At 37.4% G+C, this 12,800-nt stretch overlaps 1 protein-coding gene across 1 annotated transcript in view; it reads right to left on the bottom strand.

Annotated features, from left to right (window-relative positions):
• The window catches only part of FAM241A (family with sequence similarity 241 member A), a 150,398-nt gene that overhangs the window by 95,666 nt on the left and 41,932 nt on the right, over positions 1–12,800 (bottom strand). The window contains exon 2 of the mRNA XM_041124480.1: positions 2,102–2,105. Within this exon, the coding sequence (XP_040980414.1) occupies positions 2,102–2,105 (4 nt within the window). The remainder of the gene's footprint in view (positions 1–2,101; positions 2,106–12,800) is intronic.

Below are 12,800 nucleotides of genomic sequence, written 5' to 3'. Positions count from 1 at the left end.
ATAGAAAAGGGCAGGAGCAATCATTAATCTATTGAAGGCCACCTTCTGAAATGTACTGTTGTTTCTAGGTTCAATGACTATTTCAAGATTAATTGTTCATAATTTTACAATGTGTCTTTATAAATTATGCACTATTAGGTGATAAAATATTGCATACTGGAATCAGTTCTCCTTCATTCTACTTATCTTAGCAAGTCAATTGCTTTAATTCAAAATATATACAGGGTCACTCTGAACTCCTGAAGTTTAGAAGTTAATTTAAATGAAAAAATTTTCATAATGAGGTCCACAAAGTTGAGTCTTCTGTGAGATGTTGCTTGGGTGTAAATGAATTACTTTATAAATTTACTAGGGCTGTTTGCCTCATCACTTGCACCATCACTTAGAGTGCTATGAAGGGAGGAAAAGCACAATAATTCTGATTGTATACTAGTCCATAGCAGAAGATGAAGAACTGGCATAAGGTTTTGAAGAGTGTCTTTGTCCAACCTCCAAAATTATGTTTCAATCTGAAGAAAATCTGAATAATAGAATTATGTGAAAGATGAAGTCTTGGGTTTATTGGCTGAGATAAATTAGTTTATGTTAAACCATAATTTCTTCCCAAACAGTTTAATAAATCAAAGTACTACTCATCTGCAGTAAACTTTTTTTTTATTTTACTGTATTTCAGCTTCAAACCTTTCAAAGGATTTTCTCCTCCTTTTTTTTTTTCCTTTTCTTTTTTTTTTTTCTAAATGTAGGTTGGTTTTTAAAACAAAACCCTGCTGTTACAGGACATATAAACCTAAAGATTTCATAAAAATATAATCCTGGAGAAAACTGTAAGATCATTTGTTTACATACAATGCAGAAAGAGAAGACATTTGGCAAAAAATCCAGATCTTCCCACAAACCTGGGAAGGATCACCTGTGAAGAGGCACTGAAGTGTCAGGCACACCTCCACCCAAGACATGCGAGTTGTGTGTTACAAAATGGTTACACACTCATGAATGCCTGATGTGGGATCTGGAGTCATGATCACCTTCACTTCCCAGATTGATAAGTGCCTGAGGAAACCTCATTTATGTCAGCTGATTGGGAAAGGTGGTATGGGAAACACCACCACAGAAAAAGAAAAGATGAGAACCAGCACTGTAAGGTGTCCTTCCTCTCATCTTTATTTGTAAAATGGGTCAAATACATGATGGGACCATGTGGCTTATGGAACAGTTTTTATATTTTTATAAATATATATATATAATATGTTAAATATTCATATATATTATACATAATATATTTTAATACCTATTTCAGATTTGTGAATTCTTGTTGCTCAGCAGGATATTTGTTTTGTACACATTTTGGCAAAGCTTTGCTATTTCAGAATTTATTTTTAAATTAAGTGACTTCTACTGCCTGTAGGTAGCTTGGGCAAAAGGACTGAACTGAAAGCAACAACAAACAGACCCTCACTCCTGAGTATTTTATTGTTAATTTATAAGAGATGTTATTTGTAGAAACATGACCCGCCTGCTGGTTCACTGAGTAAAAAATAAGAATGATAGCTAAGTCTCCACCAACTTTAGGATTTCACAGTGTTCACAAGTGGGATGGCAGAACGATGCTCATTTGGGCAGTAGAGCATGTTGCAACCATTCCCCTTCCTCCCAAAGTTTATATTATAAAGACAAAGCTAAAAGCTTGAGGCAGTACCAATGCTGGCATATTTGTTTAGCTGATCCAAAGATGACAATGCAATATTAAAAAAAACTACCTCAGCCTATAATATTTGAAACAAAAGGGACTGCAGCTTCCATTTGCTCTCCTAAGACGTCAGTGAAAATACAAACAGCCCTAAAATAACTCCTGTGAATTAAATACTTAGCATAAGAATAAGTGTTTTCCTAACCTTGATTTACGTGAGTTTAAGTTATTTAAACAGTTAAATTTAAATTTAACTACTTTAAAGAATGAAACTTCAACAATTTTCTAGGGACAATTAAATTAAAATATCAGCAAACTCTACATACCTAACTGCCCCCACAAAATTTATTGAAATCTTTGATTTAAACTTTATTGCTAGCACCCTGAATCTTTTCCTTTCACCTCCCTTAAAACCTGACTTGTATTAAACTTAGCATGAAAGATGGAGAGACAGAAGAACGTAATGAAAATATATCTCTTCCCAGGCTCGTGAATGTTGGTGAACACTTTAAAGTCAGTAACATGTGTGTGTGTCTGTGTGTTGGGGTCCTTCTGCTTGCCTTGGCCTGGCCAAATATTTTACATAAACAGCTTTTCATTCATAAGTAGAAGCTGGATAAGTAAAATTATTACAAAAAGGAGAAGAAAGAAGCACAGGGTGCACTACTGACAAAGATGGGAAAGAAAATATTGTCACCCAGTGCTCTTTTCAGTGGAACCCTCAGTTTCCCCCTCATTCCCATGTATCAGGCAATTTTTTTAAAACCAAACATTTTAGGTAAATACAAAAGTACTCACAGTAGGTTAATTTGTACTTCTGGTATGTCCTAAGCCCTTGATGGCGTACCAAGTGCTTCCTTTTCAATTCCATTTGGTATTTTGAGCGTGCTATATTTATTGACAAAAAAAGCCCTCCAGAGATAGGCAGTTCTATAAAACTTGCCACACATCTGTTGGATTTTTGTTTATGTATTGAAATGTAATTGGGCAACTGGAGAAAAGTGGATTTGTGAGGTGTTATTTTCCTAAAGATTACATTTAATAATGTTGGTGTACCCTCCATAATTTATTTGATTAATAATATTTGATCTAAACCCAAATTATGACTTCCCACATATATGACATAACTAATGAACTGTGAAAGGAAAGCTGTTCAGATGGTCACCAATAACCAATGCTTAGTTAATCCTTTAAATAAACCGGAGCTCACAATGTGTCCCTTTGAAGTCATAAATAATGTATATTTTTCTTTTGACTTTTAATAAGCCAGTGGAGTTCATCTCACAGTCTCCAAACACATATATTTTATTATGGGCCTCTGCAGTTTACTTTAATTAGTGTGTCTGAGTGCTTTGGGAGACTTAGCCCTACTGAAAACAAACAGAGTCTTACCATCTATAAAACATTAGCTCCCTTTGGTTTATCCTGATACAGCCGAGGCTCAGTGAGAAACACATGGTGTAAGTAAACACTCATAATTGCATTAGAATTCCCGGGTGTATTGGTAATTCAAACCCTGTTTCATGATATTGTTAGAGCAGTTAGAGCAGGTTTACCAATCTCCTCATCTTCTGGGATTTCATGAAATTCCATTTGGAGAGAACTTTAAATGACAAATCTAATAGAAACAGCAACAGACAAAACAAGCCACACAGGCTCCGAAAAGGAAGCACACTGCTAAAAACCCCCTTGGTGTAAGTGTGTTTTGTCATGTCTCTGAAATTTCTCATTCCTCTAAGCTCCTTGCTGATGTGTTAATTTTTGCATAGGGTGGGTATGCCTGTGTCTTCTTCCACTGTCCCCTGCAGAACTTTTGGTCCAATCTGTCAAACAACCTGATATTCCTATTTCTCAGCTCATTTTCCCAGAAAATGATGCAGTCAGCTCCAAAATGAAACATATAAACCAAAATTAATACTACGGTTTTAGTAGTATATTGAATGATAACAGGTACATTTTTTTAAGAAAGGAAGAAATCATTGTTGAAGGCTTTCCATTGTAAGGAGGATTTAAGTAATTGAAAATCCTTCACATGTCTACAATTTGCAATTTCTTTTTCCAAAAGAAATAAACCATCCCTATGAAACAGACCGACTTAAAATAGAAGCAGACTGGTTTGACTCTAGAAAAAACCACAGCTATTAGACTTAAACCAAATATTATTCAAACTGATGTTGGAAACCAAATTTCACTCTACTTAGGCCGTTACCCCAAGCCCCACATGTACTATCTCTGCATCTTCTGAGTGCTAATGCAGTAATTTTAAAGAATAAAATGTTGGCTTCTTTTATGTTCCTTCCATAATGCTGATGTAAAAGTGTGACTGCTTAAACAGCTGGATTATGAATTCAGTATAAAATGAATTGCATGGGGTTTTACTGTTTGCCTGAAAAATATATTTTAAAGGTACAGTGCTCCAGTATTTCTATGACAAACTTTTCCAAACTACAAAATGTCTCCTCTAAACAAAGATTTTTCAGCAACATATGACTTAGTAGCTTTACGAAAGAGCAGAAACTTTTATATTTAAAAAAATCACAGAAAAAAAAATTCATCTAATTTTCAAAAGCAGTTCAGGTGTGTATATCTTTACGTAAAGTATTCTGTCTTGGTGGGGCCAAATGGCAATGCCTACCACTAACAAGTACTACCTGCAATTTTTCTTGTAGTCTTGCTACTCATGAAATACAGAAATATTTATTTCATTAAAGTGCTAAACAGTTCTGACAAATAAAATGAAAAGACATTTCATTCTGCTGTCTGATCCTTGAGGTCCTCTTGAATCATTTGTACCTTTGTACTTCTAGAAACTAGTCCTTCTATATTTACTGGCATTTGTTTCAGCATTGGCTTTGTTGGCCATTATGTTTCTTTGGTTTGCACCTTCTGTTTTTGCTCCTATGAAATGCCCCTCTTAAACCTGTTAAGACATTTCAAAATCTAGTAATTTTCCTTACAGGACATTTATAAATCCCTGCCATTGTTTTATATTATAATGATCAGTGCAAACAGAACACTATCAATAAAACCCAAGCTATATCCGCTGAAGTCCTGAACTCAGAGAGGGCTGAAGGTGGGTGGCCGGAGCTAGGCTTCCCGCACTGTCCCAGCCAGCAGGAGACAGGATGAGCTGGGACTTTGGAGTTACCTGCAAAACGCAGTGATGAGCGCTGCTGGGCCAGTCTTGCTGGCAGCCCACGCTGCCACAGTAGCCGTGGCTTGCCCTCCTGCACTGTGGAGCCCCAGAGCTGTTTCAGAGGTTATAAGCTGAAACCGTGAACAAGAATTCACTGCTCATTTTCCCTTTAGAAATGCTAAGCCACTTGTTAGCTGTAGCCTACACATGCGGAGCACAAGTTTTGAAGATTTACAACTGCATTTTAACGGTGACATTTTGCTCACCCTGCTACCCTGTCAGCAGGGAAACGTGGGCAAATGGGTCTTTCAACCATGTTTCTGCCTCTGGAAAATCAGAGTTGAAAATCATCAGCTCTACCACCACAGTATACTGTTGGTCTAAACGACAATCTTTGCTGTGGAGAACTGGGTCATCTGGCCCGATATCCACACCAGTTTCACATACAAATTGTGCTAAGTGACTATGGCTGGATGAATTCAGTGTGTTCTTAAACACCAATTAAACTTACATAAATACACAACCTCTGACGCTGAGACTCTAGCAAAGCTGCAGTACTAATAAGGTTTGCTGAAGCTATCATTCTAAACCCCTCTGCATGGAATATTTCCTCTTTATTATATTCATCTACAGAAGTTATGCTGAAATTAAAAAAGGACAAACCAAACCCCAGTTTGTCAAAACACACCATATTTATAACATTAAATAATTGAAGCTATAAGTAAATATATACAGTGTCGATAAAATCGAATTATCAGGCAAAGCATAATTGGGGTTTATTTAAACTGTGATTGACTCCATTCATCTGTTATTCCAGTGGATATATAAAGATAAATTATTTTCTCGGAAATTGAGACACAATCTTTTTTTTCTAAAAGATATTTTTCTTATCAGGTTTTCATTAGACAAGGCAGCCTGCTTTATATGTTTGTACAATTTAAGTAGGCTCTTGGTCTGTTTGTTAATACATCATGTTTATTTAAAACTCCTGAAGGAAGTTATTAATCTGTCAAAACTTTAAAGATTTGAAGCTGATAAATAAATGAACAATGCTAAATAATTCTTTGTGTTGTCTACAAAAACACAAAACAACTCTTACTTCTCTAGAAGGTGAAGCCTGGATTGCTTTGAAATTACTCAATATTTGCCTACACTACAAGGCTGCCAAAGCCTGCACTGGCTGATAAGCACACCCACTGGCTTAAACAAGGTGCCTTCCTGACTACAAAGGTTGGTCAGGAATCAAAAATATGCTTTAATCCAATTTTCAATTTCATATCACAAGAGTAGCTATGGAATGATTGCCATTTGCAAAAGAAAAAGACAAGCACAATTAAAAGCTGAATCTCTAATCCCTCTGCCTATGGCTTAGAACCAGAGCCAAAAGAAATATTGCCTTAACAGGTACATTTCCCCTGAGGGGAAGCACACCCTCGACCACCTAGCTGGTGAAATGAAGAGATAATAAGATGTTTGGGCATATCAATGGCCAACAAATTGTGTGTTGGCTCCTGACAGAAAAGCCTAGAATTAGTGGGTGGCGAATGTGACCTCTGTTTTCTGACAGGGGCTGTTTCAGCATGGTGGCAAATCAAACAGCGTTGTTTTTCAGCCCCTGTCTCTAGCAGCCAAGTTACATACTGGGCTGTGAGAAAATCTGTGTGTAACTGACATTTGTCTAAAGAGACATCAGAAAGTGACTGAAGGGCAACGTAAACTGCTAACCACTAATTAGGCTAATTAATAGTAAGGGTGGATGACACCTATTGCAACAACCCTTACACTGTGTCTCACTACCTGAAAGAAATGTGGCTATTAATAATTTTAGTCTATGAAGACTGAATCTATTACTTTAATACTTGGGAAGAGTGGGCTTAAAAATATTTTCTCCAATTCACTGAGGAGCTCCCCTGTTCCTGCAAATGTTTTGCTCACCAGCAGTAACTCAGATGTGGCAGGTGAAAGATTTTACTTCCTTTTAGCACAAATAATTTTTTTCTTGGATCTGGTTCATCTACAAGATAAACCTGCAAATGTTCCTCTTTGTCTAGATTAACAGACAGACCATTACATCTCATTTTAACAGGGCACAATTTTGCATTTTTCATGTAATCTCCAGTAGAAAGGGAGTGTGAATAAGATTCTGTGACCAGGCTGTGGTGCAGATTTCGGAATGCTTTCTCACGGCAGTAACTGTGAGCCTTATCAGGCCTTCTCCTAAACACTACAGCATGGATCCCTTATGACTACACGGTGCCACTATCGAGTCAGGAATAGATAATTGTACGAAATGGTATCAGGTAGAGATGGTATTGCCAACTTTCTCAAGTTTTTCTTGCAACATCTGTCATTTTTTAGAGCCCTATCTCAACACAAGAGAACCTTAGCTCTCACTTTAAAATGTAAGTTACTACCCTCTGGCTTCAGGACAAAAGTTTGAAAATGCAAACCTGAAACGTTCATAGATTATCTTGGTCACTCATTACAGAACTCCTAATGCTATCTGGATATACACAATTCAGGTACAAAATGTAGTATCACACAACTTTTGTAAAAAACAAACTGCACATTTTTTATATGGCAGATTGTTTCTTTCCTCTCTCAAAGTGTCTGTAAATAGACTGCCAGTTATTTAAGGTTCCTTTATTTTATGATGATTACTAATGCTGTGCCCTAAGCCTCAGGTTGTAATAAATGGTCAACTACCATTGTTCCAAACTGAGGTATTGAACAGGCCTGTACATGATCAGTTGTGGTTGCTCTCATTTCACAACACAATTCCCCCCCACCCCCCCACCCCGGGTTTGATAGTCATAACTCTGACACAGAAACTGTGAAAATGGTTTAATTGCCTATGAAGAGGCATAGAGCACCTCAGGCACTATGAAAGAATTCATTCTTATACAGCCTTTCTCCCTTTTGGGACTGTACTGGCCTTGGCCCTTACACCTGCTCTATGAGATTTACTAATTTACTGAAGGGTTAAAGTAACATTTTCCCTCAAAAATTCTTAAGAAATAATAAATCCCAGTGTTATAAATATTCACTGTACTCTTAATTCTAGGCAAGCATATGCACGTGAACCGAAAAGTGTAGCCATTTCAGAATGAGAGCATGCTTCACCAAAATTGTTTTGTGGAATTAGTCAGCAGTGAGACTCAGGAATGTGATGTCATACTCAGCCTAGATTTTGCATTTTCTGGGGTAGCAAGAACTCTGTTGTTTGACCTCACAGCCATATTTTGCCACTGTATAAATAAATACTCTGGGACTTCAGGGTCAAATGAGTATGGTCTCTGCACATAATGCAGAAAACAAAGCTCACCCGATTCAATTGTGGTTCATCTGTGCTCAGCAGTGTCTAAGCCACAAACTTACAGGATGAGTCCAGCTCACAGAACCTTTGAATTCCTTCCAAATCAAACAATTCCAGCAACTGTAAAATATTCCCCTTTTCTGATGATGCACATTATGTAGGTTACATTTTGACAGGACCCTATTAAACAAATAGAAAGGAGTGAATCAAAGCAGAATCCATTCTCTTTCTTTCCATCTTACAAAAGACAACTGTTCATATCAAGCTTTCCAGTTTAAAGAACACATCTGTTTAAACTAATGTCTCCCATGCCAGTTCAAACTACCTTAAGATTTTCTTGAATTCAATCATATTTCATTCACATGTCTGTAAACGGGCATCTTTCTTAATGTTCACTGCTGTATTTTACCGTATGTTCATACTTACATATAAATCCACTTTTTTGCACACGCTGTCTGAAATAAAGGTTTCTTCTCAATTATATGTGCATACATCTACAATTACTTACACATGCAAAGAGCCATAACTCTATTAAACTGACAAACTAAATTTATCCTGTTCTTATTGAATTGGCTTATTAGACATAACCATAACACATTCCTAGATAAGAAGGGGCATTGGCTTGGCCTGGTTAAAGGAGTGGTATTTTTCAGTTATTTTAACCTGACAATGCTTTCAGGCCAGAATAATGTGACAGTTCTCTCAAAATGAAGGCTTCCAAATGGTACGTAGGCAGCACACAACTCCTTTCCCAAGTTAAGATTTTATTGATTCAGACAACAGTCACTGGAAGATATGCTCCAGCCTATATCTGGAAAGACTGCTTCAAAAACTTAGGAAAATGGCTTAGGCTTTATCAACCACAAATGTAAATTAATAGCAGAGTGTCTTGCAGTGATTTGTGAACATGAACATAGCCTCTGAACTCTTTCACCTGGGAAGTTTTTTCACATTTTACAGATGGGAGTACGTAGGGAAGCTAAAGGCCTAATGCAGAATAGCATTTCGACACCGAAAATAGGTGTTAAGTGAAAGTTAAGTAAATAGGATCAAAATCTTTGTGAGCTGCTCATTAATTGGCACAGCTTACTCATTTTTAACCTGTAATTTCTGAAAGGATTGAGACAGTAGGCCCTTTTGTAGAAGGCATTCCAACAGAGCGCAGCATTATCTATTTCTTAACAAAAATAGGTTTAATAAGCAGACCCCTTGTCCAGATTGCAGACAGTCTAGGATCAATTCCCACCACTGTCTGAAGAGACTCAGTTCTATTGCCAAGAGACTTAACTCTGCCATCTCTCTAGGGAGAGCTGCTCCCTGCTCAGTGTATCAGTGTCTTCGGGCCCCGCTCAGGGCACCATCCATGTCTGGTGGCATAATCCAGGCTCCTGGATTCAGCTTTTGCAGCCAAACACACAAAACTGTGCTTAAGCCTTGCCCTAAAGTTTCATAGCCATCCAGTGACAAGGCAAGCACTAGAGCCCACATTTCCTAGTAAACAAAACTGTTTTCTAAGGTTTTGATCCCTAAAAGCCCTCTTGCTTGCTCTGTGCTCTAAGTGCTAGGCTTCAATGCCTGCTCTCCTCACACCCCAGAAATCCACATGCAATTATTCCAGAGACTTCAGCAGGCTGACCTACTAAATACAGTAATCATTCTGATTTTTCCTTTAGACACTTGGTTGTGTCATACTGGAGTTGGTATGACAAAAGGTACAGTATTCAATAGCATTTATAACTTGAAATGGGAAAATGCAGCTGCTTCCTTTTTTTTGAACAGTCAGGAGTCTTGATAGAGCGCATGTAACAAGTTGAATACTATAAAGATGAAATTTACAGCTAACTGGGGATACACTTCCTCTACATAAATTGTAGTGAAATCAGACCTATGTCTGTACAAATGGTTATACTGTGTTTCTCATACATTGTTTCTGACTCCAGTAGCAAGCTACATGTTAGGGTTTTTGTTGCTAATTTACTAAATAAAATTAAGTCCTCTATAGGTTGCTGCCAGAATTTCAAATGCTTAAGGTTGTCCATGTTATAGCCTGTACCTTGCAATAATGAAGTGAATTGTAATTTTGAAGACAATTACACTCCACCACAGAGAAGAAGTGGGAATGTGTCCTGTGCCTGGAGTTTGTGGAAACTATTTCACAATGACTTTTTTTTTGAGAGTGACATGGTGTAAAAATACCTCAGGGTATGCTGTGTATCTCCCATTTTTTTCTGATTTACAACAGCAATAAGCACAGCATTCCTGGAATATTAGCAGAAATATTCAGATAATCACTTGGGTAATAAAAGGGACGATTTTATCCTTTGTTCACTGCGGAGATCACTGTCATTAGATTGCTAAGGCTTTGAGGTCATTCACTGTGGTAAAGAAAAGAAGACAGAGGTAAACAATGGAAGGAAAAAGGAAGTGGCATGTTCAATGCAAATAGGCAACTGCGAGACTTGGGACATTAATGAACAAACTGCTGAATTTTTATGAGTTTAAGAAGTAAATACCCTCAGCAATCCACTATATTTCCATAGCTCAGGCAGCAGAACAGAGAGTGCTCAGCTCACTCTGGTCTTTCAGCTCAGACTGTCAAGGAAAATGGCTTTTGGCTGGAGGGCTGGAATTTGTGCTGAGGTGCTGCAGCTCAGATGGCTTTCCTGGGCTGGAGGTTGCCACAGAGAGGTGAAAAATGGGGTAGGAACAGAAACCATGGCTGTAATATTTGCCAAAGTTCACTTCTCATTCCTCAGAACACCAAATAAACCAACAAATAATATGAAAAATCACTGGTGTTGTCTCTAAGCAGTGTTTTTATGTATTCAAATATGGGGAAAGTGGATTATAACTTCATTTAAAGGCAAGTAGAAGGGGGATGAAATATTTCTTTCTGCTCTCCACAAGGCAATAAAGAAATTATAGCAATTCCAAAAAGTCTGTCTCTTTCAGCCCTTTCTAAAATGCTTAATATTTCTTAAGGCATGGCCTTATGAATAAAATCGGGGTAATTCTAGGTTGGTATAACTCATCTTTTCCTTCCATCTATCAGTCTGTACACTACAGCCACCTAGAGCCTTCTAGACAAAACAGAAATTACATCTCAGCAGGTGTCCTCAAGGTACTGGAAAGGAGCAGAGTCTGACTGATTTAGGGAACTGAGTGAAAAATAACACTATGGATCGCACAGCAGCAAAGATCAGAGTAGACTCATCCCTGAATTTGATTGCTTTGTATTTGAGTGAGGCTGGCTGACTGAAATTATAATTCAAGTTACTCAACTGAAGTATCAAAAGCAGCCCCAACATCTAAATGTCAGTATTGTTCACGCAATTTTTCTAATTTACATTGACAGGCATTTTGAACCTGTGCTACACCTCAATCCCTGTTGGGATGCCAATAAAGGCAGGCAGAAAATAGAAATGTCCACAGGAAGAGAGCAGTTATGTTTTAAAACTGGTATCAGCATTTCTAGGAAGACTTTTTATCTCCTTTTGCCGAGTTCCATGCTTAGGAGAAGCTATCAATTCCAAAAGCTGAGAGAAATACATCATGTGAAATGCAAAAGTTTTGTTTTGGAAATTCATGAAAGATTCAGTCTGAAGTGTTTTATTTAAATTCATGTAGATTAGACATGGATTTTTTTTTTCCTCTATTTGCTTTGAGGAAGCAGTAATTTCTCATTAAGATAAAAAATTTCTAGTATTAAAAGCCTTCAGTTGAAAGAAAAGGGAAAACATTTAGTAAGAAGAAAGATTTAAACCTTTTGAGATTTCATGCACTCTTCAGTAAGATGAAAGTAACATTTTTAAGTCTTAGGCTCACATAGAAACATTTTGAGGTGTGCTGTTACCACATCTCATCAGCTTTTTGCACTCCAGAGCCATTTCAAATCTTATTGTGGTATGTTTGGCAACACACTTAAAAGATTACCACTTAATCTAGTTAAGTAAGTTTGACTTCAAGCAAGTGTCTGTCTGTCCATCCAGCTGCTTATTACTTTTTGTTTCTTTGGAAAAGAAAGGAAATGAAAATCATTGAGGAAAAAATGGGACAACAAAGTCTGATCTTATTCAGTTTTTCTTGCAGCTGTGAATTTTACTAGACAGACTTTTTAGTAGATGGATTATTGCCATTAATTCCAGTGGGAGCAAGGCTGTTTCCGGAATGCCTCATTTTCTATGGCTGACTTTATTTTAAATGAAAAATGTTTCTGGCTTTGAAGAACCAAAGTGAAAGAAAGTTTTGCCCTCAAGTTCAAAGGCTGCCTAATGGAATCTGACATGTCACATTTCCAGTTACTGTGGGGATGAAGAGAGGAGATAGAGATGCACTTTAAGAAGGTGATAAGCACCTATAGGTATAGCAGTCATCTTTGTGTGACAGAGGAGTAGCTACCCCACTGCACAGCAGTCTTCTCTCTTGCCATTCAGAATGTAACTCTACCTAGTCCTGATCTCAAATATGCTATCAGTTACTGTAGCCCATACAAGTTTGAATTCCATGGATAACTACACAGACATTCTAGACTTGCACCCAGAGACTGCAGCCAGCTAGGGTCTGAACTCCAAATCCTCCAGTTTCTCATGTAGTTTGCTAAATATCCCACACTTTTCATTTTGCAGCATTGGACTTGCAGAGACAGAGCTCTAATGAAAGAC

Source organism: Aquila chrysaetos, chromosome 1 (assembly GCF_900496995.4).
Source record: "Aquila chrysaetos chrysaetos chromosome 1, bAquChr1.4, whole genome shotgun sequence".
NCBI classification, from domain to species: domain Eukaryota; kingdom Metazoa; phylum Chordata; class Aves; order Accipitriformes; family Accipitridae; genus Aquila; species Aquila chrysaetos.
Note: the sequence above shows the minus strand (reverse complement) of the source record. Positions and strands in the feature narration are given on the sequence as shown.